General features: G+C 39.4%; 1 protein-coding gene across 1 annotated transcript in view; it reads left to right on the top strand.

Moving 5' to 3' along the window:
* The window catches only part of EEFSEC (eukaryotic elongation factor, selenocysteine-tRNA specific), a 120,018-nt gene that overhangs the window by 74,054 nt on the left and 20,051 nt on the right, over positions 1-25,913 (top strand). Inside the window, exon 6 of the mRNA XM_054076901.1 lies at positions 4,241-4,397. Within this exon, the coding sequence (XP_053932876.1) occupies positions 4,241-4,397 (157 nt within the window). The remainder of the gene's footprint in view (positions 1-4,240; positions 4,398-25,913) is intronic.

The following is a 25,913-nucleotide window of genomic DNA, read 5'->3' as shown; positions in this document are numbered from 1 at the left end:
CTGGTTTTATGCTTTTTAAAAAAGTTTAATTTCTATTTAAAACCGTAAAATTTCAGATTAAATCAGAAAAAAAAAATTCTTTCTCACTCTGCGTCTCTTTCTACTACTTTACTATTCAGTGCTTTTACTTTCTCTGTCTCAAAATCTTTATTTCCCATCACATTCTGGCACTACTTTGTCTCCTCCTGTGTGTTTCTGTTCTGATCCCCCCCCTTTTTTATTCTACAGGTGTGTTAAGACGTGGGGTTATTTGCTCAAAACGTGTGCAATGAATTGTTCGGGGGGGGGGGGGTGGTGTTCATATGACAGTAATTTCCAAGTTATCTTTAAAAATGAGAGTGGTGTAACCGGCTGGACAGTATGGCTCGATATCCCCGCTCAAAGGGGAATCAGGGAGTTATTTTTCCTTGAAATTATATTATGGTTTGCACTGAATGCGGACACATGTAACCAACTGTAGTTTTGCAAACAATATATGGTAAAGTAAATTCTGCTTAGATGGGAGTGTGAGGTGGTTATTTTTCTCTGGAAACTTCTTGGTATTAGCAGGAGCGTCCTGTGCCAGCGATGCACGTACTTCACCTATGCTTATAAAGTGCTGTTTACTTTTCTCCTGCAAACACAAAAGCCAAGTGGGAAGGGATATTTCATAAACTCGGTGCTATTGTGTCCTCTGGTCTAAGCCATAAAACAAGAGTAACAGAGACGTTCCCTTTGAACTTGAAATCCCTTTCTAAGCTGCTGATCTAACCTAAGTGAGAGGGGGAGACGATACCAGCCAGAAAATTTTTCTCTTCTGGGTATTCCTCCCCCTCTGTCCCTTTCTCCCCCCTTTTCTTTTTTTTTTTTTTAGATCCTTAAGTGAGTTTGATGCTGCACCTCTGCCCATAAATTTAAAAAAATATTATCGTAATGTAGGTCAGTGAACTGAAACGCCACTGTACACCACGGGGGATTAAAGTCAGCGAGGCAGCCCTCTCCCACTCCCACTAGGTCATATGACAATATAAACAAGAAATGCAAGGAGCCTTCAGCTTTTTCTTGCCCTAATCCTTTGTTTATGCAGCACTTAAACTGACTTTTGGGGTCGTCTCTGTCTGGCATTAAAGCCCTAAAGCTTTTTGAAGTTTCCCTGAAGTTAATAAAATTAGTCTGCCCTCATTGCTAGGCCCCTTGCTGCTGCTTCACAGCAGACTCTCTATCCCTGACTGTCTTCGCGGCGTTTGGCTTTTTAAGTTAATATTTTATAACAAAAAAAAAAAAAAAAAGAGGAGTGTTTGAGAGAAAAGCAGAAAGATCTCCCAAAAGGCTATTCAGCTAATAGGCAAAGTGATTGCCATTGGAGAGGTTCTGAGAACTCAAAGGGGATTAACTTAAAATCCAGCGATTGGAGGTAAATTGCTGGTTCAAGTAATTGGAAGTGTTGAGTTTCAATTGGAGAGAACAACATGCGTTTCTGCGGCTTTTTAGAAAGCAAGACAAACCCCAAAAATTAATTTTTATTTTAATTTTATAAAATGGTCCTAAAGCTGACAAAAGGACATTTCCTTTGTACTAATTATCCATCCTTCACCTATTTTACTGCAAAGACTGATCAGTTATCTTCGTTCTTGCGGCGTTCTCTTATTATTTAGTAGTCTTCTTCAGGGAGAAAATAGTGATAGACTGGCTGGGGAACCGTGAAGTATAGTATTTAGTGTAGGGGTCTGAGGCTTCATGTCATAAAGGTTTTACTCCAAACAGCTGCTCAGACGAGTCACTGAGCACTTCTTATCTCAGTACCACTAACACAGTGGTTTGTTTCTAATGGCCTTGAGAGATGCCCAGAGAATCACAGTGATATGGACAGAACATATCAATCACCAAACGGAGGGATTTTTTAACAAGTTGACCATCGGCGTGAAAGGAGCAGTGCAGCTGGAGCCCTCGGTTACTTTCCTAAACTATGTGTGCAAGAGCAAGACTCTTAAAAGCACATTTACTTATAAAAGATGAAGGAATTTAAAATCAAAAGGTTATAAGTGAGCATGGCATACTTAAATGGTCTTCGATTTTGTTGCTGTTACAGTCATCAATTGTAGGTTATCGTTACCAGTTTAGTCCAAGATACGTGATGACTGTAACACTTGTTCACAGAAATCAGTCTGAGGTTTTTTCTGAAAGCCTTGCTGGGGAGGCTCCGAACTGAACCTGGTATGATCGTTCACCCTGTAATCCCGTTTTTAATTAAGTTAAAGATAACTTTGAAGTGCTCTTGGAAAAATAAAATATGTTTATGTTGTCTTTAAAGTTGGCTTCCTGTGCCATTTTGAGGGGGTAAATACAAAAATAATAGATATGTGGAAGGTCCTCGCTGGAGTTGAATAGGGCTAAGCAGCGCGTAGCCAGCAGTGGAGGAAGGAGTTGTTCATTTTGAAATTCTTGTTTTAGGAATAAAAGATTTATCGGAAGAAGTAATATTTTTATTTCACTAGCTAATGCAACTGGAAAATGAAGGTTTTGAGAATCTAAGTGCTTCTTTGGGCTGGAATTAACAGCTTCTTTTTCTGCCAGTCTTCTGTTTCGAACCTGAAGAAAGTCAAGTGTGCCTGAAAGCTTATCTTCCCCTCCTGCCACCACCTATTATCAGTGGCTCTAGTAAAAGACTTAGTTTTAAATTTAAGCCTGAGGTTGCCAAGCAGTGATATTACCATTAGTCATTCACAAGCTGTTTCGCTGGAGTGTTGTGTGGTCGGTGTGGGTGCATGAAGAGGACAGACACACGGAAAATTAGAAACACGACCTTTTAGGAAAAGATGTGGGGTGGATGTTCAGGCAGTGAATGCTGTTGAGACATCCGGATGCTGCTTCTACAGCCTTGACCCTCTGCTCAGCTGGGAGCGGACCTGCCTATACTGTTGTCATTTCCAGGTGAAAGAAGGAAGAAGGGCTGTAGACATTTCTCATCCTTCATGTGCGTGTGGTCTGGGACTGGATGAGGTCCTGCTGGTGCTTGCTAATATTGCACAGTCCTTTCAAGGCTGTTTATGGCTGAGCAAGTAAATTCCATTTAAACCAAACCAAAACCTGAATTTCTGATCCTACGTTTACTGTCATACTGAGATTGGCATTAAAATAGAGAAATGCATATGTAACAAAATTGTGAACAAGAACACTAGGAATTTGAGTCTGTATATGCACTACTGTTCATGGAAGAGGCTTTGGGGAAGGCAAGTAGCTTAATAAACCGCAATACTTTGAGTCATCATTTAAACTGAGTAAAGGGAAGTGCTCAAAATTGGTTATAATTCTTTGCCGTTCCAAGTCGCTTTGGTCTTTGAAACCCTTAGATTTATCCAAAAAGAGCTCCTAAAATATGAAAAAGAGCTGCAACTTCAGTCACATTAAAAAAAAAAAAAATCTTGAAAAGATTTAAATAATATCCCCTTATTTCTTCTGATAAGTAAATAAATGCTCTTGCTGTGGCTACGAGGTGGAGTAACTCCAGGCGTTAGGTATACAAGGATATTCACACCTACAGGATTAGGCTCACTTCACTGCACCTTATACTTTGTAATGCCTAAGGGAAGGTTGTTTATCTTGCCTTACCCACCCACCTTGCTGCCTCTTGTTCCTGATAGCTTAATTAAGAATTCAGCTTGGAATGGTTCTTCCCACTGGGTTACAAACCTTGAAATTAAAATTGGATACAATGGTCATAAGGCTTTTAGTTTAACAAATCAATGACTATGTAAAGGTGACTGTTTAAAAAGCTCTATTTAGAAACTCTGAATAATTCCGTCATTTCTTTGGAAGTAGCTTTTGGAGCACAGTTCTGGAGCCAAGAGACAGAGAATGCTTATGTAGGTGATTATGTACTTATCTGTAGGATAAGGGGTGGAATAGACTTATTGTGAGCGTAGGTACTGAAGTGACTTCTGTAGGAAGGTTTCAAAGCAGAAAAGATGTTTTAATTAACTGATCTTTAAAGCATGTTGTGATGCAGGTTTTGTTCTTCCTATATTTGTAGAAAGGAGGTGAAAGAAGAAATATATTAGTTCACATAGTCATCTACAGTTTTAGACACATACTGCCTTAAACTCTGCACTTTAAATGGCTCATCTAGAGTTTCATCATTTGAGGGTAAATGGTTTTCCAAGGGCAGGGTGGTAGAAGTTGCTAAACTTAGTGTATCTTATAGATATTGCTTTTTTTTTGTCACTTTGGATTGTAGGCTCATGAAGCTCTATTTCTTTTGCAGGTGATTGATGATTACAGTGTGATCGGTCGTTCATTGTTCAAAAAGGAAACAAACATCCAGATTTTCGTGGGTCTGAAAGTCAAACTGTCTACAGGAGAAGATGGAATAATAGATGGTGGTTTTGGGCAAAGTGGCAAATTTAAAATCCGAATCCCAGGTATGTGCTTATCAGCTAAAAAATACTGACTATGGAATCATAGGATGGTTTGGGTTGGAAGGGACATTGAAAGGTCCACTATAGTGGATCAGGTTGGTCAGAGCCTCATCTAACCAATATTTCCAGAGGTGGGGCATCTGCCACCTCTCTGGATGACCTATTACAGTGTTTTACCACCCTCACTGTAAATGACTTCTTCCATCTATCTAGTCTGAATCTACCATCTTTTAGTTATCTATTTAGTTATTTAATGTCAAGTGTAAAGGATCTTTCCATATTGTAAGTCTGAACGTTACCAGTAGTCTCCTGAAGTTTTGAAATCAGTACCTACTCAGTTGGACCACTGATGATTTCGTGGGTTGTACTTCTTCTAATTAAATGATGGCAGTGACTTACATTGTGAGACTGACTGACCTTAAGCCACATGTCGTGTGTCAACAAAGTCTGGTCTCAAAATGTAGTTCCTTGTTAAGTGTCAGTAACATTGAAATCACGCTCTGCCTAGAAAGGATTGTGGAAATCTCACCTCTCTTAATATACATTGCACTAGAGCCCCTCTGAACAAATAATGGGAAAATAAACCTGCAATCATTTTTACCTGTAGCTATTTGTTAAATATGATATAGTGAATGTAAGTTCCTTAAATTGGCTCTGTTGTGCATGTTATTACTTGACTTGCCTTCAAGCAAAAACTGCTTGATAAATGAGTTCTTCCAGGTCTTGAGAGGGTTGGTTTTTTTGTTGTTGTTGCTTATATCTCCTCGTTTAATGATATTATATATTACTGTATGTTTCATCCTTGGTGGATTACAGCAAGGATTTATGCCTCCTTAGGTTAGAACACGGGTAATGATGGGTGCTAGAGTTTATAAGTGTCATTACTGGATTTTTTTCTCCTTCTTTTAAGGTAGGAGAGTTGTGCCCAGCCTTTTTAAAAGGCAATAATAGGTGCTGCATTTAACTGAGATGCTGGGATAAGATTTTAACGATACTGGGAGCACTTTGCATTTCTGCAGTGTCTTCAGCACATTTGTCACTAGGTAATCCTTCACCTTCTTTACGGAAATGAGCGAGATTACTTCTGTTGTACAAGTGGAGAAAAGAAATCATGATGTACTATGACAGCAAACAGTCATAAAGTGATTGATCTACGGAGAAAACTGAAGTTTCCTGATTTCTTGCTGAAGATGGACTGTTTTCCATTTAACTTAAGACTTGATGCAAGTGCTCCAGTTTTGACCCTCAGCAAATTTCCTTTCTTAATATCACAAGATAAGAATAAGAATTTCTGACTAGACAAAAAACCTCCTATATGCTGTCCTAGCTGGAATTCCAGTTTTGTCACCAAATGCTACACTTTGCTAACAGTTCTGAGAGCCTAATTAGTAAGCACAGTGCATATTTAAAGAAAGAAGATGCGCCAGATATGTGCGTGCTTTGCGTTTTCTGTTCTAGAAAAGCTTTTAAAAGTTCACTGAGACATGTACCTTTAGGTAGGTAGTGAAATGATGTGTAAATGACCTTAACACTGAAAAGGGTTCAAGCTGAAAATCAAGATGATATCTTTCTTAAAAACATATTCTCAGTAGCTTTTATCTCCTGGAGGCAAAAATATGATGAAAGAGAAGAACGACAGGAGAATGGCATTTATGTTGCCATTTCCACGTTTTAGACGGAGGAAATAGTTCTTCATGGGACAAGGAGAAGCCTAATAAGGAGTCTTTGTCACTGTTGTGGATGTAAATAGGAGCTATAATTGTGAACCAGCAGTCACATTCAGGAAAGATTTAGAAAATTGCTTTTTGCTCTGTATATTGAGTTAGTGGAAAGAAACGATACCTTTAACCGAGGTGTTCATTATCTAATCTTGGTTATACTCTTCTGATGTTTAACAGAAGACCATGAAACAGAGGACCCTTTATGGTTTGTTCTTTGAATGAGAAGGATGTGTAGCAGAATAGTAGAATTCAATACCTCTCGAAGGTAGGCAGAATAATAAAACCTAGTTTTCTTTAGTCTGGGTCAAATTCGGGTACTCTTGCGATCTGGAAAGAAGAGGCAGTAAGCTAAATCGGCACAAGCTAAGAATATCAAACAATGTGTAGCTAGTGAGGCAAAACCCCACAGAATTTGGAGGGGCCTAAAACCTGTGTCTTTAAGAGTTGCGGAGATTTGTGTGTAGGAGGAGGGCTATTGCTGTGATGCTGTTTAAGTCAACTGCAGTTCACATTCCTTTGTTAGGTCAGTGTTGCTTTTTTAATGTGTCTGCATCCTGTTTGTGGGGTTTTAGTTTTGGGTTGTTTTTTTCTTTTATTCAATTTAACTGATCAGGGTCTGCTCTCCCTCCCCCCCAATCCTTTAGCCTTGCCTCCCTTTGTAGAGTGTCTCTTACAGATTTCTTTTCTGAAGAGCTCTTTTTGATTTTCTGAAGTTATATTGCCACAATTCCTTCACAAATGTATCAGGGAGTGGGAGGGAGGGGAAGGAAATGTTCGAGTTTAAAACTGCCTTGGACCGCCTTAGCCTGGCAGTCAGTCAGTCAGTCCTCTCCAATTGAAAACCAGTCTTAACCTCTGGAATTGAATAGCTCGGTTGGATAGTTAACCTGATGATAGCTGTGGGCTGGTTTTAGAAACAAACCTCTGCATAGCTATAAAAATCGGGTAGATGATTGGAGATTTGTGTCCTGACTCCTTCAGGAGATAGTAGACTATGGCACGTTGGACGTTACATGGTCCCACTGGTGCCAGCATCCTCCAGTCTGCTCACACAAGTGAGTGTTGGTTTTCCTGAGTGCTGTTCCATAGGCACTTGGAAGTGGCTTATGTTTGCCTATACATCACAGCCTGGGAACATTGTCTTATGTCATCTGTGGGCTGAAACTTGGCAGACCTCATGAGTAGCAATGGCAGAACATGGATCTGTTTCTTATTCTGGCGCTGCTTGTGTGCAGCAATAATTCAGATGCTTCTCTCTGCTCTTCTGCACTATGAAATAGGAATAATTACTATCCATTCTGGAGCAAAAGGAAAAAAAAAAAAGAATGCTGTGATTTAGATTTATTCCAGATTTGGGGCATTAATATTTCTTGAAAAGGCTTAATTATCTTTCTTTAAAGTACAAAGAACACATCTAGAGTACAGCATGCGATTGGAAGTTCCTCAGTCACTGAAAGATGTCAGCAATTTGGATGAAATTCAGGGAAGAGCAGCAAAAATGCTAGAGAGGCTAAAAGAATTGATTTATGAGGGAAAGAAGATGAAAAGAAGTGCATGAAACTTGGCTAAATGATGTCTAAGTGGGAGATAGGATTATCTGCAAGTATTTGAAGAACATAATGGAGAAGAATCCCTTAGGGTGGTCCAAGGAGGTAGAAATAAAGCTAATAACATGAAATAAAGCAAAGTGTAACTTGGCTATTGAGAGATGTTGTTTAGCAGAGATTTCTTACACTGCCAGATCGTGTTTGCAGAGGAAGATGATGTAGTTCTATTTTGAGAACAGTCATGCAGTTTGCCTGGATGTTTTCTAGTGCCTGTGTCAGGGTAAACCAGCCAGGCAGTCGGGTTGGGGGAAGCAGGACAATGTATTTTTCATCTCATTTCTGATTTTGTGTTCAGACATGCTTTTATTGCTTGAATGACAAGAAAGAACCTCCTTTCTAGACTGTTTGCTGCAGCATCTTGGTTTTTTGTGAAATAAAATAAAAGTATTTGCTGGCAGATCTGCTCTTCTGTAGGGCTTGGTTTGTGGACCTATTTGTGGTTTTGAGCGAGGAAGAATTGTAAAGACACGTTAATTGACAGGATGACGCTTACTGTCTAGTCTGGTTGTATGATCAAATGCATAAAAAGGGGGACAATCTCTAAATTCATAAAAGAATTTTGCTTAGTTTAACAAGCTGCTTAAAAAACAAACAGGATTTGAAAGACAATTTAAACTACGGTGCTCTGTAGGTTATGCTAAGCGTGTGTGTGTGTGTGTGTGTTCGAGCGAGTGAGCTACTGATGAAGTGCTTCTTGCTGAGGTGGGTGATAGATGGCAGCTGTTTTCATTGTAAATGGGACCAGTGCATTATATAGACAGGGTAAATGAGGGAAACGTATTGTTCGCCTTTGATGAAGAACAAGTTTGGGGAGGCAGGAACTGTATGTTTAACCATCTTATTCTAAGGGAAGACAAAAGCTAACAATGACAGTCTTTGGAAAATGCTTATTTCAACATAAGTTGCACCTAGGAATGTCATGCCAGTTGGTGAGAAATTCAGAGGAGAGTTCAGTGAATCGTTTGAATAACATAGTGCTAATTGTGGATTTTGTTTAACTGTCTCTCACCCAAGAACTGACCCTGTAAAACTCTGCTTGATTTGCAAAATCATAACCTGTTGATGTGTCTCATGACAGCTTTTAAAAGATTGGCTCTAGGTATGCCCATTTCATTGGTTTTGGCAAGTTGCATTTGTCTTGTGCTTAAATATTGTAAAATGTAGTTACTTTTAAAATCTAATTGGAGCATATGTGCTATCTCAGGCATGGTTCACTTTCCTTTCTGTCTGTCTTTACCATCTAGTTGCTAGCAAAGTGTTCATCCTTTCTGAGGCACTGTGGTGTGTTTGACTGCTATTCTTCTCTTTTTGACACAGTACAGTAAAAATTTCTGTATGCGAGACAAGTTAAAAGCTACCTTATTTCTTAATGCGAAAGAAGCAATGCATATCTGACACTCACAAAGCTGAACACATTTCTGAATTAAGCAAATTTAAATGTAATAGAAGGCACACTTTTCATAAGAAGACATACAAATGAGAATATTAGAATATGAGCTTTTTAACTTTGCAGTTCTTTTTACCTCTACAGGGTAATGGTAGTTTTAAGTTTCTTAGAAAAGGTGAAGACAAAGTTGTTTGTGACGTTGTCCTTTGTTGCCAGGAACTTTTTGCCTTGCATTTATAAGTGTTATTGCATACGAGAGAGAGTGTTTTTACTGTTCCCGCTGCTTGTTGTGGTAGAGAGGCTGAAGGAATAGCACTGATGCTTTCCCTAGTTCAGGGGATGCAGTGCCTCTGGGATCCCACAGTGTTGGTGTAAGATGACATAAAGTGGTGAGAATTAACCAATGTGCCTTATTCGTGAGAATCTAGTGTCCTTAAGTGTGAAATTAAGGGTTGAAATGCTGAATATGTGTTTCCCCCTTAGTGTACTGAGGAGATGGTGTGTCCTTGTGGTTTGGTGTTTTGGTGTTTTGCCACATACTTTTTGCATTGGATGGGATCCCACACTGCTTTGCAAAGTGGTTAATGACATAGAGGGAAAGCTTTGATGTAAGAGCTGTGGGTGAACAGCACCACTCTGCGTAATTTCAGTTCCAGTTAAAAATTGTGGATTTAAAAGTAGGATTTGGATCGGTTACTTTTTAGTGCTCCACTTGTGCAAGGGAGTTGAATGAGGTTAAATAGTATGAGGGAAATTAGAGTTATGCAAAAATGGAAAAATGCAATAGGAAAATAATTTGTCTTATTGTTTTCTATAACACCTCCTTTCAGAAATATCTTATTTGTGTTATTTTCCACCATCATTATTATCATCATCATCATCATTATTCTTCAAGGGGTATCTCTCTTTCTTCAGGTAGCTCTCAACACACCAACCTAGCTGACATTTGTGGAATGTTAGTTACAGGGCTTTTTAAACAACTGCAGGAGACAAGCTTTAAATAGTTGACTGTAGATAAATGTCATATTCCTAACTCTGTAATTTGGAGGGCAGTTCTTACTGACATCAGCAGGAATGGGGCAGTCTAAACCTTTTCATTGAACTGAGAATAATTAAACATCCTGTCACTAAGCAGCATACTTTTTTTGTGGGAGATCTTGACATTTGGAATCCTTTGCTTGTGTTGCATTAGAAGAGGATAATCTTCTTCTCTTAGGCCAAATGAAATTTAGGTACATTTAATGTCCATGTACGCCCAGCCTGGCTTCTCTTTTAATAAAAGAAAATAAAAAATTGTTGGCTGCAAGAGTCTGGTGGGTTGCCATCCCTGTCATTATCAGGTGAGGCTGAGCAGGATTTTAGTCAAGAGGAAAAACAAAAGCCCAAGGGCAAAAAAATCTGTGTAGCTGTGTTTTATTTGAAAGCTGGAGATTAGCTCTGCTTGTTCTTTAACAGTCCCTCTTCCCCTACCCTCTAAAACAAACAAAACCCAAAATCCTTGAGGGGTACTTCAAGCATAAATCTCCTTCTCTCTTTTTGGTGAAAGTTGGCTAATGTAGTACGGACAGAGGCTGGGAGAGGATTTCTGCCAGGGAAGCATCACTTCCCAGTATGATCACCTCTCGAGCGGATTAAACTGTAGTGATGTGAAAGTCCTGGTCACCACATATGAACTCCTGGTTCCTACGGTATGGAAAAAAAAGTTGGCCTGAAGGAATCAAACCTGCCTTTTAAGTGGTGACATTCTGTAAGCCCATATTGAGTTTTGGAGCTGAATATCCAGATTTATTGACCTTGGAATGTTCTTTTTGTGCAATCAAAATAAAGATTTGTGCACATTCCTTCTGAATGAAAACAGAAGTCAAAGAAGTGTTAATGTATTAACCGTCTGGCTGTCTCATGTTAGTACCAGTAAGTTCTTGTCTTGGCTGTAATGACAGAATTGCAGGACTGAGTCTCTAAACTTCGAGCTTTGCAGGGTGATGTGTTGGTTATAAGATTGGTTTCAGAGGCAGCTGGTCATTGCACACTAGAGTAGATGCTGTGTTCAAGGGAGGTTAAGACTCCTCTTCAGATATCAATACCAGTATTTGGATATTTGCATCGGAGTGTCTGTTGAGCAGGTTGCTTTTCTGGGATCAGGCAGACGCAGATGATAAATTATCAGGCACCAGGTACATAGCAGTGTCTGAGTAGTGTTTCTAGGGGAGAAAAGGTCCAACTTCTGTGGAAACCTGTGTGTTGGGTACAGTTTAGGCCACAGAGTAGTCTTCTGAAAATGAGATGGACTTCATTTCTTTTCCCCAACTACACACCTTTTTTTTTATGTCTATGCAAGAGGAGCTGTAGGAAAGTGTCATTAATGCAATGGAAGGACCATTGATGGTCCTACACCATATGAGGTGATCCATGTTTCTTCCCTACTCGACACACACTAATGACTTTTGCATTTTCCTTGAAGCTAGGGCTATGGGTGGCCTTCAGGAAAAAGCGGTATTGCTCTATGAACGATCTTTAAATGGTGGCAAAGAACTGTGTGTCCCGAACCTTTCTTCCTACCGCAAATAGCAAAAGCACCTTATACTTTAAATAGTGTGAGCTTAGCCTTAAAGCAAACTTAACTTAAACTCTGGGCCTTGCTGGCTATTGTCTTCATGCTTAGGTAATCATTTCCATTACTTCTACTCTGTAAAGCATGGTTTTGCGAGCTTTTCGTTTGCATTTTGAAAACAGTAAGGGTATAGGCACTGCCTCAGTCTAAGAAAAATTACTTTGAAATGGGAAGAATATTAAGGTGATGAAGTTAAGCATTAAAACATCAGAATAAAAAAAAAAAAATCTTAATTAGCTCTCCATTGTGCATATGCATTCTGATACTCTCTCCATTTGCGTGATTGCGTTCCCTATACTGATACACACAAAGAAAACTTCGCTGGTTTTGGGTGATGCTTTGTAACTGACTTGTTGTCTCTTACTGTTTTATTCTCCTCAGTGAACAATGCTTTATTTTTTGTACTTCGAGTTCCATTGTAAATACAAAAGTAATTATTTTTGCAAGTAAGGAAAAAATATCCTATTAAGAAAAGAAAACAAAAGTAATTCCAGCAGATAGGATTTGTTTGACCATAGCATGGGTATCTTTCCTTCTATAGATCTTCAAATACTTACAAGGGAAAAAAAAATCATCTCCCAAAGCCTCACCTGAGGTTTTCTTGTTTTCTTCTCTTAACAATAGCTTCCAATATCCCTCAAGTCCACTTCACTTTGACTAATTTCTGCTAATGCTCTTGCATCTGTCCTATCTCCTTCTGTTCTTTATTTTAGTCTGCTACTGCCACTGCACCCCCTGCCCGTCTTTCTTGGTCTCTGAAATCCTTTACCATTATTTTGCCCTCCAGTATTTCTGCCAGCAGTTTCGGGCTGCTGTACGGGGTGTGCAGTATTAGGGGGTGATTTGTTTCTGACCTGTGGATGTTCTGGTGTTGTTACATTGCAAACCTGTGAAAGGAAAGGGCTGAAAGGAAAATCCAGTCTGGCTTTGCTTGAGATTGCCCTCTGCAGGTGGAGGCTGTAGCAATTTTGTCTGCCAAAATAGGCTTTTCCAAGGGCGTGCTAATTAACATCTTTGTTTTTTTGCCTGCAAGAACAGCCGTTGCTCTACTAGTATCCTAAAGTTAAGTTTCAGATCCCTGTTGAAAAATATAAAGAAGTTGTAGTTAGAATTTGTTCATCTGAATTTGAGGATAAAATGGGGATCTGATAGTGCGGGGAGAGCTTGGGGGATGATTGTGGGTTTTTAACAAGTATTTTGAAACTGAACAATTGTTATTTCAGTTGGCAGCGACGCTGGCAGTCAGCTGTCCAAAGTATTCACAATGGGAAGCTCCCAAAGAATGATTTTTTTTTTTTCCTCTTTTGTTTAAAAAAACCCAAAACAAAACACAACTCTAAAACTGTAAAGGTTGTTTCTTCTCTTAGATGAACTCAGGTCATAGATATAAGAGTTTTCTAAGCCACAAGGCCTAGAGATATAAATTAAACAAACTGAGGTTTGCCCTCGGTTGCATGTTTTTAGGATCTGGGATTTCAAAAGAAGTGCACTTATCTTGAGATTTGTGGTAAAGCCGAGAGCTGGTAGTGCCACTATCCGTTATAACCTTATTTCTGTGCCAGGGTCTCTTGTGGTTGTAAGTCTTTCCAGTTAATCCAGGCTTTGTTATTTTGGAGGAATGTAGTTGTTGTGGAAAGTTGCATTCTCTGGGAGAAAATAAGCATCGTACGTATTTAGGGTTCTGATCTTTGAATTATTACAACAGCAACTGTAAGCTACTTGGACCCTATTGCACAGTTGAGATCACTGGAAGGATGTAGCGAAGCTGTAATTGATGTAGCTGAGGAGGCTGCTGTCTTCTGAGCTCATTTTTGCCATCACATCACTACCTTATCTGGTGACCTTTTCCAAATTATCGGATATCATTTGGCTTCATACTACTATGTGCAGTGCTACAGACTAAGGGAAGAGTGGCTAGAAAGATGCCTGGAGGAGAAGGACCTGGGGGTGTTTGTTGACGAGTCCCCATCCTTGGAGGTATTTAAAAGACGGATAGAGGAGGTGCTCAGGAACATGGTTTAGTGGCAGATAGGAATGGTTGGACTCGATGATCCAAGAGGTCTTTTCCAACCTGGTGATTCTATGATTCTGTGATACTGTTGTGTGAACTATCCCGTATCAGGCTGTCATGAGCCTTCCTGAACTTTCTTAGGAAATTCATTGTTATATGGGGTTTTTCTACTGTAGGTTACCTTTTTGAAGTAAAAAGGGGGAAAAAAAGAATCATGTTGGTGAGTGGCAAAATTAAATATTCAAATTGGGGAAAGGAATGAGCTTATTTCCTCTGTAAAAGCAGTTCTGCCCTTTTTTTTTTTGCATATGTGATAGTTGCAAAGTTCCATGAACACGCAACTGCGGGATAGAACTATATTTAAGTTAGAATTTTTTTCTTGCATCATCATTTATATTTTTCACTTAAGGTGGAGACTCCTTGCTACAGTCATTACAGACCAAATATCCTGTTCCTTATAGACGAAATTACGCATTTAATTTTTACTTCGCTGTATTTATGCTGCTGAAATTGCAAAGATTTTGGATTAGAATGTGGCATGGAACAACATGATTGCTCTTACTTTCATGAAATACAACAGTTTGTTTTAGTAAAGTGCTATACACACAAGAGCAGGATGCATGTGCTACCTTCTGTTTGGTTTTTTTGTTGTCCTTTCTTTAGGTGTTTCATTTTGCAAATTCAATACACTTGCTGTACTTTCAAGTGTGAAAACATTTTTTTTCTTGAGAAAGAATATAACTAAGTGTTTTTTATTATGTGTCTATACAGTTTGGCTAGGCAACCTTAGAACACACACACACATGAAATAATAATTCAATAGCTTTTATCTCTTAGAGGTAATAGGAAAATCCATTTTTGGTTTAATTCTCACCTAGTTCAACACAAGAACCCTTATACTTTCCGCTACAGGTTTGGGACGCTTCAGTGGGTGCTTTGAAAAAAATGCTGAAGGGACCAAGTACGGGATATTCTGAAGAGGAACAAAATATATATGTCTGATAAAAGTAAAATTAGCATTTCTATCAGTTCTGATGAAGTTCTCTGCTGTTAGTTCAGTGCTGTCCATCTGGGAAGGAAAGACACTTCAGTTGATGTCAGGACAGCTAAATGTGAGGGATCTGGAGGTTCCCTGTGGATTCAGTTATGAGACTGCACTGCCAAAATGTGGTACTTTTTAAAGTGATCATTAAATGCTCCAGAAAATGTGCTGGGGATTTACGTGTTTTTACATTTGTTGCCTCTACTTCTTTAGAGGTTTGAGGTGGAGTTTTATTGTGAAGGGCTACTCATTTTGGTGAGGGGTGCCAGGAAAGCACTCTGTGCGTGGATGGAACGTGGGATTTCAGGGTGCGCTGTTCATGAGCAACTCGCTCTGTCCCTCACCTAGCAGGCAGCTTTCTACAAGAGTCCTCTTGCTTGTTAACTTAGAGCAAGTGGAAACCCTGAGATCTAGATTGTGTTCCCAGCTCTGTAGGTTATTTATGTAATATCAAGGAAGGAATTATTTCCCTCATCTTTATTTCTGCTTCCTTGTGTGTGAAGTGGGATGCTGCCATCTTTGGATCTTAGAGTCCTCGCTTATGGCTTCACGGTATTTGGGTAGGAAATATTTGTGTTCCAAACCTTTATATAATTTAACTTTGATCTTATGAAATGTCCCTACGAGGGCAGCTCATGCATTCAGATTTCCCTCTTGCAATGAAATTTCTTTCCCTTTCTGTAAACTGTTTGTGCTTATTTACCTGATTTTGATCGTTCATCCCTTGGGCCTTTCACCTTCCCTTTCCACTGGTGTTTGTTCTGATAGCTTTTTGAAGTCTGAGTAAAAATATACACCGTGGGGGCTTCCTGGAGGCGTAGAGCTTTGTGGTTTGTAAATTGTAGGCTGTTTGAAGTATTGACTTGCAACCATGGCTGGTGCTCAGTGGTTGAGAACTGTTGTGTGACAAAGACGTTAACCTTGAGAGGCTGATCCATGTTTTGAGTTTGGGGACAAAAAAATAGTTGTTCTTAATAGTGTGCATTGATTTCAAGGAAGTCTTGCAAAGCAGTCTTTGGTTTGTGTTTTCACAAAGGGATTTCAGTGTTTAATAAAGAATAGGAAATAACTGGAGCTTCAATAGACCTGTTTTGATTGGAGGGGTGGTCTGCTGTAACGTGATTTTGTATAATATTATATATAAGCTGCAAAAGCACTTCCTGCCTGTAACTACAGTATTATTGCATTTTAAAAAGCTGCAGAAAAGACTTTAAAAGTCTTTAATAGCTGGAATAAAAGTTATAGGTAGACAGAACCATCATCCTGCTTAGAAAAGTCTTTTGTCTAATACCTGAGATTGTAACTTCAATCACAAGAATTTCATAATGTGTACTTTTGTGGATTTTATCATAATTTTCTTTTTAAATCTCTGAGCCCTCAATTCCCCCATCCCCTTCCCCTGATCCCCTCAACTATTCCAGATTAGGAAATGGAGCAAACTTGGTAATTCAGAGAACCTGTTCTTCCCCGTTACAACCGATTAGCTACCCTGTTTCACTTTTCCAATGTTTTACCATAACCTCTCTACTCTTCCTTGTGCCTCCCACCCTGCCTTCAGTTCCCTCTGTTTGACCATTTACCTTTTCTTACTCTCACAGCCCCTTCCTCTCCCAACCATCCTTGCCCGCGCAACCCTGAGCACCCTCAGCTGCTTTTTGTTTTTATGAAGTACGTAAATTCACAACTACCGAACCCTGAACCAAGGAAATGGACCTGTGCCATCTGTTCAATTACTTTGTTGTTTCATCCTAAACTGTCTCTTTGTATATAAATGAAGAACATTTGTTTGTGTGGTACAGTCTTGCTGTGCCCCTGAGGATTTTTAATTCAGTACATGGTTTTGCTGCCAGGTCTGTGTTTACTTCTGAATGCATTTGCTTACCTTCTCAGTTTTCTGTCTGTGAAAGAAGAATATTCCTTCTTTCTATTTTGACCAGCTAACGTTCGGATGTGTTAGGCTAAAGCCTGTTTGTCTGCATATTCCTAAAGTATCAGCTCATCAGGATTGGTATTATAATATGAATACAACCCAAAGAATATGCATTTGTTTTCTTTTTGATTGCAATGAATTATCTTTTCAAGCTAGCACAATGGTAACATGGGCTGTGCCAAACGTTGGTGCCAGGTAACGCTACAGGCAGGAGAGAAAGAAGACATTTTCAAGGACTGAAAATGTGGTAAAGAATGCAAGTTCCTACTGACAGGAGCAGGCTGTATATCACAAAGTGGGGATTTTCTTTTCATGGCTCATTACAATTGACTGTTCTTACAAGTACCTCCTCAGAAGATGTACAGAGATTATAGTCCCTTTGGAGTTCGTGTGGAAATCGATGCCTCATTCCCCAATCCCTGACTTCTTCCCCTAGTTTTCCCTTCATATTTTCCTTGTTATACTCTAAATAGTTTGAGGACATCATATAATTGTTTTTAGTTGTGGTTTTTCTTTTACTATCTTGAAAGTGTACGGGTTCAGAGCAAGATTTAGTTCATAGGGAAAAGCGGTATTAACAGCCCTTACTCCAGGGCTGTTGATAGAGAAAGGAACTTTTCAGGTTAAAACAAAACACTAGTATTGGAATGTGTGGAAGGCAGATGCATTTGTTTTCTGATTGTCACCACAATCACACATACTGAATAAGGCTTTTCTAAGGGGTGTGCATGAGGGGAGGCTTTCTTTGCAACCACAGTGCACCAACATGATTTTACTTTAAAAGGAAATTTTAGGAGGATGTTAACCACATCTTAGAATTCTGCTTGTGTAAAGCTGTGCAGATACTGCAAGTGTTTGCAAAGTTGATGGAGAAGATGCAATGTAGTTTGGATAAACCAAACTTATCCGGTAAATTATCAGCATTTTTATTTTTCACTGTAAGTGAAACTTAAGCTTGGGCTCAAGTCACTCTTCTTGGGCTCTGAGTCACTCTTCCCTTTAAAAGAAGTTGAGTATTTCAATAACCCTTTTCCATTTGCTAAGCCATGCGAAGTCCAAATAGGAAAGAAAGCTTTGGAGAAAATCATAAGATATTTTTATCATTTAATGTTTACTTATTTATTCCTATAAAAATCAAATTAATTTATCTTACCTGTGAAAAGAGAATAACTTGTCTATTTCTGATCATTGTATATTTCACTAGTGTTTACTCTTAAATATATGATATGGTTTCAGAGTAAACGTCTGCTGGAGCAATAATAGGAGTGATTCTCATTTAGAACTTTTCATAAAGGAAAAAGAAATCAATTTTATTTGGCATTCAGAAAAAAATATAAGTAGATTAACAACAGATTTTAAACATCTTTATTAAAGCTTAAAATTGTACAGAAAAAATACTGACACTTGTAAGGAGACTGTGCTGTAAGGTTTTGCAAATGAGTTTGGTTGAATAACCTTACTTTCTCTAATTTTCATAAAGAAGATGGATTTGTAATGTACAGAAATGATTTCTTTTAGGGTGGTTAAGGAGCAAGAGAAATCCTGAAAGCACAGAGAAGTCTCTGTGTTATTCAGAACCTGAAGTTTCTTGAGTTTGCTTGTTGATGGTTGAGAATCTCCTGTTAAAGACCATTTGATTTTCTCTCTACTTAAAGCTTTTATGCTTATATTGTTTAGATATGGTTTTGATTTCAGGACATACATATGGATTACGCGTATAATAAGTGGAAGCATGTTATGGACTCCCTGCTACTTTCATTGAACCAGGTAGTTAGAATTGGTTTGAGATGGAAAAGGAGGAAGGGACCAGCTGTAAGCAAATTGATGGACCATATTTCAGTCCAGCCCTGCTGATTATTTCTAATTGAAGCTGTCTGAGCCAGTCTTAATACAATTTAGTTATCGCTAGCCAGAAGGATTTTATTTATGGAGCAGGGCCTGTTGGAACTTCCTCCAACCCCGCAGAAGCTGTGAATGGGAGAGAGCTGATCGGGCATGCCTGGCTAGCGTATGCATTTCTTTAATAAGGCAGGGATTGATGTCTTTTGCAGTTCAGGGGTTAGGTAAACAGCAGTCCCTAGGTTCAAGGCTCTCCATGTTCAGTTGTTTGTTTATAAGGATCTCAGAAGGTTACGTTAGCCTTTTTGACATCCCAGGGGAGCTTTTCTGACCATAGTATAACCTCATCTGCTCCGAAGTTGCTCAGGAGGTGTCACATCACTTTTTTGGAAAGGTACCGCTGAGTGGAGTGTCTGCAGCTCATACCTAGTCTCTAGGAAAGGCGAGTGGAATCAGTGGTTGGAACACTGAATCTGTCTTCAGCAACTCGTAAATAATTGGCACGTGTTGTATATCTAACTAATTGCTCTGCTTCCACGCTCAGACTTGATATTTGTACACACAGATTGCTATTACATGTACCTCAGGCTCGTATTGAATTGCAGTTTTGAAAAATCAGTTATGTATATGACTGATTTCTCCAGAACTTTGAGGTTAAGTCTTTTACTAATTTATGCATCTGTTGAATGGCAGTGGCATTACCTTGTATAGAATAAAATCTGAATATGGAAGTAGCGTTGTTAGTAATTTTTACTTCAAAATTAGCAATGGCTACATGTTGAACAATACTGTGATTTAGAATGCGTTTCATGAGGCTCATTTCTATGGCTATCGTGTCCCAGCCTTCCTCTTCCACAGAGGCTGGTGATGGTCACCCGAGAGGTGAGGAAGCAATGGTGCAAATTCATCTGGGTCTTCTTGCAGTGTGGTTCTGATGAGTGGAGTTGCTCTGGAATTTGAGGATGACTTTACTCAGGGTTAGAAGTGTGCTTTATCATGCGTGTGACTGGCTGCTTTTAAAATGTGAAATGTTAAGAAGTTGGCTTAAATCTCCGAATTTGTTGAATTCGTTTTCACTGGTTTGATGTCTGGCAACTTGTACCTCCTTTTTCTGTAGCATCTCCAGTCTGTAGCCATGCAGACCCAAACAGATATCAATAAAAGTAGCTGCACACCTACATCACTGCTTGTGAAATATCCTTGTGTACAGACAGGGGAAACTGAGGCACAACTGTGGGCTGTGTATTGCTGCAGGATGTTTCTGAGAGCACCAAGCCTGTACTGACCCTTCCTGTCTTGTAATCCCCACCATCGTGCTGCTTGACCTGCAATGTCATTGTTTTCTTGGGACAGGTTTGTGCCAGTCCTGCAGCTTTTCAGGAAGCCTGAACTTTGTCTGGTGGTCTCAAATAGGACTATTAAGTATCGTGTCCTGTAAAAATCCATATGGGTGGCATTCCAGCTGAAAGGTGAGGTGTTTGGAGTGGGAGGGCGCAGCCACTTCCATCCTGGCTGAGGTTTCACAATACTAAAATATGAACATCTTGTCACTTGCAAATAATGTGTGGGGTCTGACTTAAATGTTGGGTTTCGAATTTAATCAGTATTAATATGATAACAGGAATGTGACAACTGAAGCAAACACAAAGAGATTATCTTCTTAGCCAAATGCATCCATTAGCTAGGAAATATAGGTTTCTATTAAATAAAGCAGACAGATGGACTATTGGAGGTGACTGAGAACAGGAGGGGGAGGGGGCTAAAAGGTGAAAGTTGAGGTTTAGAAAATCTCTATAAAAATAAAAACAAACCATCCGTCTTCATGGTTGGCGTTTTACCCTCTCGTTGCACTTTAGGGATGGTGCTCCGATTCCTATCGAGAACATTATGCTGAAACTTAATCTAAAGGAGCACTTACTCCTGCCAAACCCTGGCTCAGCAACCGTTCCGCTCCCCCAGAAAGAAGTGGCCAGCAAGGCTTCAGATATAGGACAGTGTCATGCCATCTTCAGGAAAATTGCTGCTTTGAGATTCTGGGGGAAGACAGATTGGGCCTTGTCCCACAAAATCACATTTAAGCATTTCAGAGCCGTTGTAAAGCAAATTATTTGTCTGTGTGTGTGTATCTATATGAATGCCCATCTACTAACTGTTGCGATGATGTTTATAACCAGCGTTTGAAACCAAGATTATACTAGTATAAATAATTATAGATAATGCAGATAACAAGAAGAAAATAACATAATTAAAAGAATTTTACAAGGTGGACAATTCACTAAGATAGATGGAGTAACACAATACATTCTAAAAAAAAATCTGTAACAGCGCAAACATGACACTGGTGACAGGAACCATCTGTCTTGCCCACCACCCCCTGGACTGGCCGCAGTCTCACATCTCCATCGCTGGCCCGGGGAGTCGCGTGTGCTCCATTGTGCTCACCTCAGCCTTAGGAGTGGGTGGCTCTGCTCAGCCACCAGGTCGAGGTATTTTTATTTGAAGGGGTTGTGTTGGGGTTAAGTCTATATACATTTCCCTTGACATTAAGGGAGCCTTGTAGGATGGTGCTGCCTAGGGAGAGTGAAATGACTGTGAACAAATTGAAGTTCATTTTTCTGAAAGTTGCTCCTAATAATTGGATCTGATTACTGTGGAAACAATTCCGCATGTGAGCGGTGAGAGTCTGGTTGGCTGCAAACAGTTTTTTGTTGGTCGCTGCCTCTTATCTTCTATCCCATTTTGGTTTTGCTGCCTGTTATTATTCTCCTCCCCTGGATTTTGAGGAAGGTTCAAACTTCCTTTGGATGAGTTTTGTGTGGAGTTTTAGATTTGTTGATGGTGGGGAGATAGGAAAGGAAAAAACATGTGGCAGAAGAGAATAGAAGCATCTCTCTTCTGTTTGGCATTTCCAGGCTTCACACAGGATTTTGAAAATTAGTGTTCTTCTACTTAAATTCACTCTCTTTATCTGCATTACTTCATCTTGATTTTCCTCTGAAGCCTGAAGTGTTAATAAAAAAGAAATGCATGGAAGTCCAAAGAGGGCTTTTCTTGTCCTTTTACACTTGGCCCACTGTCCATCTCTGTAAGCCGGTGGCAAATTAACAGTGACCAGTTCATTTGAGGAGCACAGACCGAATGTTCTTACAACCTCTGGATCCGAGATGCTTTTAGAAATACAAACTTTAAAACCAGATTGTTTTTTTTATTTCTCTCTGGTGTCCCTTATTTATAATGTATTGATTTTACCCCCGCTTCCCCAACAGGTGATAGCCAGCAAGAGGAGAAAAAGGTCTCGGAGAAAGTGAGTAGAGGCGAGTGATGGCTTAGAGACGCCAGTCTCCTGCAGTGGTAGAAGGAAATCTATGGCGGGGCCCTGGTCTTGGCGGCAGCGGTAGAGATGGGGAGGCGTATGTGCTTTGATGGCTTCTTTTGGGGGGGTGCAGGAGGCGTGGAGCCATTTCTCAGGCTGCCTTGTCATTCCTGCTTGGGAACCTGATGCATGGGCCCGCTTTCTTGCATGTGTTGTTTTTGAGGAGGGAGGGAGGTGACTGAGTGGCTAGCCCCTTGACAGGGCAGTTTTAAAACATTCATAAAACTTTTATTAGGCTGCCACCCTTCCAGATAAATATTTTCTGAGTTTATGGGCTTATTTTAAGGATCGAAGCTTAATAGCAGCTTTGTAGCCCTGTCCGTCCCCAAAATAGCTTTTTGGCAAATCCCATCTCAGGAGGCTGCCATGCTTTTCTAGGTCTTTGGAGTTTCTTCATCAATAAGTTATTACCCTTTCGCCTCCTTCCAGCTTTGTATAACTAAATGGGACCAACTGTTAAACCAGTCTTTCCCCTTCCCCCAGCTCTGCCGAGAGCTGAAAACTGATCCAGTGTACCGTATTTGGTCATCACGAAAGGGGAAAGATTGCAGTAGTTATACATTTATTTCCTTTATTAAATTGCTTTAGTTAGACCTGTTTTATTTGTGTCTTAATTATCAATCTTTTCTTAATGCTGCGTGGATTTTAAGATGTTACAGGCTGGTGGCATTTCAGATATACTGGCATTATTCAAGGCACTTTCTCAATGCGCTTCCACAAATATAAAAGCTTTACAGTGCTTCTCAGCATTAAGTGGTGAAACCAGTGGGCTTGCAGCCAAGGCTGTACAAAGGAATGCTATATGTAGTACTCAGAGGAAGATGGAGCTGCAACTTAAACATCTATGCCTTTTGATTTCACTGTGTTGTGTCCGAAGAGGTTTAATGAATTTCAGGATTAGCTTTTGCTCAACACTGACCCAAAACAATGTGTGTAATTTCACTGCTCTTGGGAGAGCTGCGTATGATCCTTGTGTGTTCTGGGTCCTGAAAAATGAATGTTTTTAGCACCTGGAATGCTGCTCCACGTTGCTAGCTTTTTTTTATCCTAGTGCGGTTGCTGATCTCCCCTCTTTTCTTACCAGACACAGTTGTAAGATCTGAAAGAGAAGTGTACTATTACTTTTTTTTTTCATTTGCTCAGATATAGAATATGACACTGGTTTTGATCACTGATTTCCTGAACAGAAAACTTTGTCTAATTTCCTTTGTCTCATCCCAAGTGTTTCAGCAGGATGAGGCATTTTCTGTGCAGTACATTGAGTGCAGAGCCCCTTTGGCAGTATGTGAGAGTGCTGGTCCCTCAGACATAGTCAGAAAAGAGAGCATGGGGTAGGAAACAACTTAAATGTTGGAATCAGAGGTTCTTGTGAAAGACTAGACTGTAGAAGTGACTAAGATAAAATGGGAACTTCGGGACAACAAGAGACTAGAATAAACTTTAACTTCTTAACATGGTCACTTGGTCCCACCAGATTTTAAAAACAGCCATCCCCACTTGCTTTATTTTGGGTTGACAAATCTTATATAGTCAGGGAACTCCCTTTTCCAGACCAGTCACAGTTCAGCAATACATTCACTGGTTTGTTTTTTTTTTCCTAAAATAGAAATATCTATTTTGGTAGAAAACAATACCCTGAGACGTTTGTTTCTATATTTCCATGACTTCTGTTTTTCATGTCAGCACATCTTGAGACTTGTCCTAAAAATGGATCTAATGTATTCATGGCTTTCTGGGCATCTACATTCTTATTCCTCATAACCATCTAATTTTTTGCTTATATGAAGAAAGTGTTTAGTTCTGTAGGACTGCTTTTCTGCAAGTGTATAATTAAAGAAATAAAACATAGGAGGGACAAAAGTAATATATTTAATGTAACAATGAAATGAAACATTTAGATGTTTATATAACTCACCGTAATCTGGGCCTATCTCAATATAGGGTGAAGAGGTTCAGGTATGGCTTTTTGCAGAAGACTGATGAGCTCTGGCCACGTGCACACTATATGCAGAGTTCTTGTCCAGCGTAATTCTGGGCAAATCTGGATAGTTTGAATTGTTGTACATTAGTATCTGAATTTTATTGCTCTATTCATTATGTAAGTATGAGTATAATGGATAGTAAGTGGTTTAAGTCCTTTTTTTGTGACGTTTTATAGTTCTAGTCTTCCTGCTAGTGCCTGAAAGCAGATGGGATTTACTCTCTTTTACCCCAGAGAAGAAAGGTATTACCTGTGCTCCAAAGACATGGAGAGGAGATCTAGAAAGATTAAATAAGTAGCCAGCAGGTTTATGGCAGTGCAGGGAAGAGGATTCCAGTGTTTTTAGCACTGGTATAAGACCATCCCTGGGAGCTTTTGCAGTGTGTTTGGTTTTGGGTGAGTTATCAGGTCAGCCACGGACTGGTGGTGGTGATAATTTAAAAAAAAAAATTGCCTGTCATAGTGATGTGTTTTGATGTATTGCATTCATTCTTGGTGTAAGGGATTACTCTTCAGACGAAAACTGGTGGTTACCTAATTCATAAGATTTGTAAAACAGTCTGGTAAAGTAACTAAAAATACACTTTCAGGAAATAGCTCATATTTGACTGAGATGCTCCCTGGATGATCTAATAATTCTCCTTAATTTCTAGCATCTTCCAGTTGTAAGGAACCAAAAAGATCAAGTTTTTAGTAAGTACATCTTGCTAAAAAGATGTGATTAAGTTTTATCACTCCAGTACCTTCTGATTGTGTTGTGACAAGACTTTTCGCATTTCAAAGCACGTAATACCCACCAGTGTTCCTGCCACAGCAAGATAATGTAACTGGCAATGTTCCATAAGCTGTTCTCCATTGCCCTTAGTGACACCTGATCTTCGCCTGCCCAGAACGAAGGTACCTTATGGAACTGCACTGAAGAAGATGTTCTGTAGGCTGTGTCCTTTCTTTAGTTAATATGTGGATGCATAACATATGTAGCTCGTGCTTGGTTTTTGATATCATGACAGGAGTTTGCATGCTATCCTGCCCTTCGTACACTGCCATTTAGTTGCGTGGGGCATGGTGTGGGAGGCTTGGAGGGGCTGCCCTCTTGGATCGTCACTAAATTCATGTTATGCTATAAGAAAAGGATGGTGATGATCGGTTTCAGTTTTGTCTCTTTGATTAAAAGCCTAAAAGATCGTTTCTAACTTTTAACACAGTGCAAGTAGCAACTGTTGGCTGAGGTTATGTATAAAACTTTTTTTCACTGAAGTTTTAAAGAAAACCAGTGGCAGGATTTTATCTTTTTTGTGAACAATTCTGGAAAAATATATTGGAATAATGAATGTATGTATGCTGAAGATCCTTACAGAATCTTTCTCAAAATAACAGAGAAAAGGTAGAAAGTTTCTCTTTCAACCTACATTGTAGAAGAAATGAGTACAATAGCTATTATTACACTCTCAATATACTACAGGCCAGAAAATAGCCCTAATTGAGGGTGCGGGGGGCAGAAATGAGTAGTAGATATATTTTTTAATTTTCTAAAAATATAAAGAATATAGAGAGTTGGGTTTTGGGTTTTCTTACCAGCAGCCTCAGAAGACCCACAGTCTAGGCAAGTTGAGAGATATTTCTGATCCTTATTTGATTTTTAAACTCTGTTTCTGTGTTTTCTTTTGTTGTGGCTTAAATTTCACATTGATCAAAAAGTAATGCTCCTTAAGGATGTAATTTACCTTCAACGTGATTCTTCTTTCTGGTGTCCGGATGGATCAAACACTGTGACTGTTATGGGAAAAATCTGAACTGCAGGCATGAATTCATGCTCTGGAAGCAGAAATAGTGAAACAATGAACAAATACAGCTTTAGGGGGAAAAAATACACTTCTCAAGTTTTGTTGTAAAATAATTAGCCTTCTGTGGTAGGCATGGAGACCATAGAAAAAGGACAGGAGCTGCTCAGTTGCCTGTGATTTGACTTAAAGTTTATGACCTTGAGTAATGTGCCTGGTCAACAGCACTTAACAAA

This window comes from Cuculus canorus, chromosome 11 (assembly GCF_017976375.1).
Source record: "Cuculus canorus isolate bCucCan1 chromosome 11, bCucCan1.pri, whole genome shotgun sequence".
Classification (NCBI taxonomy): domain Eukaryota; kingdom Metazoa; phylum Chordata; class Aves; order Cuculiformes; family Cuculidae; genus Cuculus; species Cuculus canorus.
This window is presented reverse-complemented; position numbering and strand designations above follow the sequence as displayed.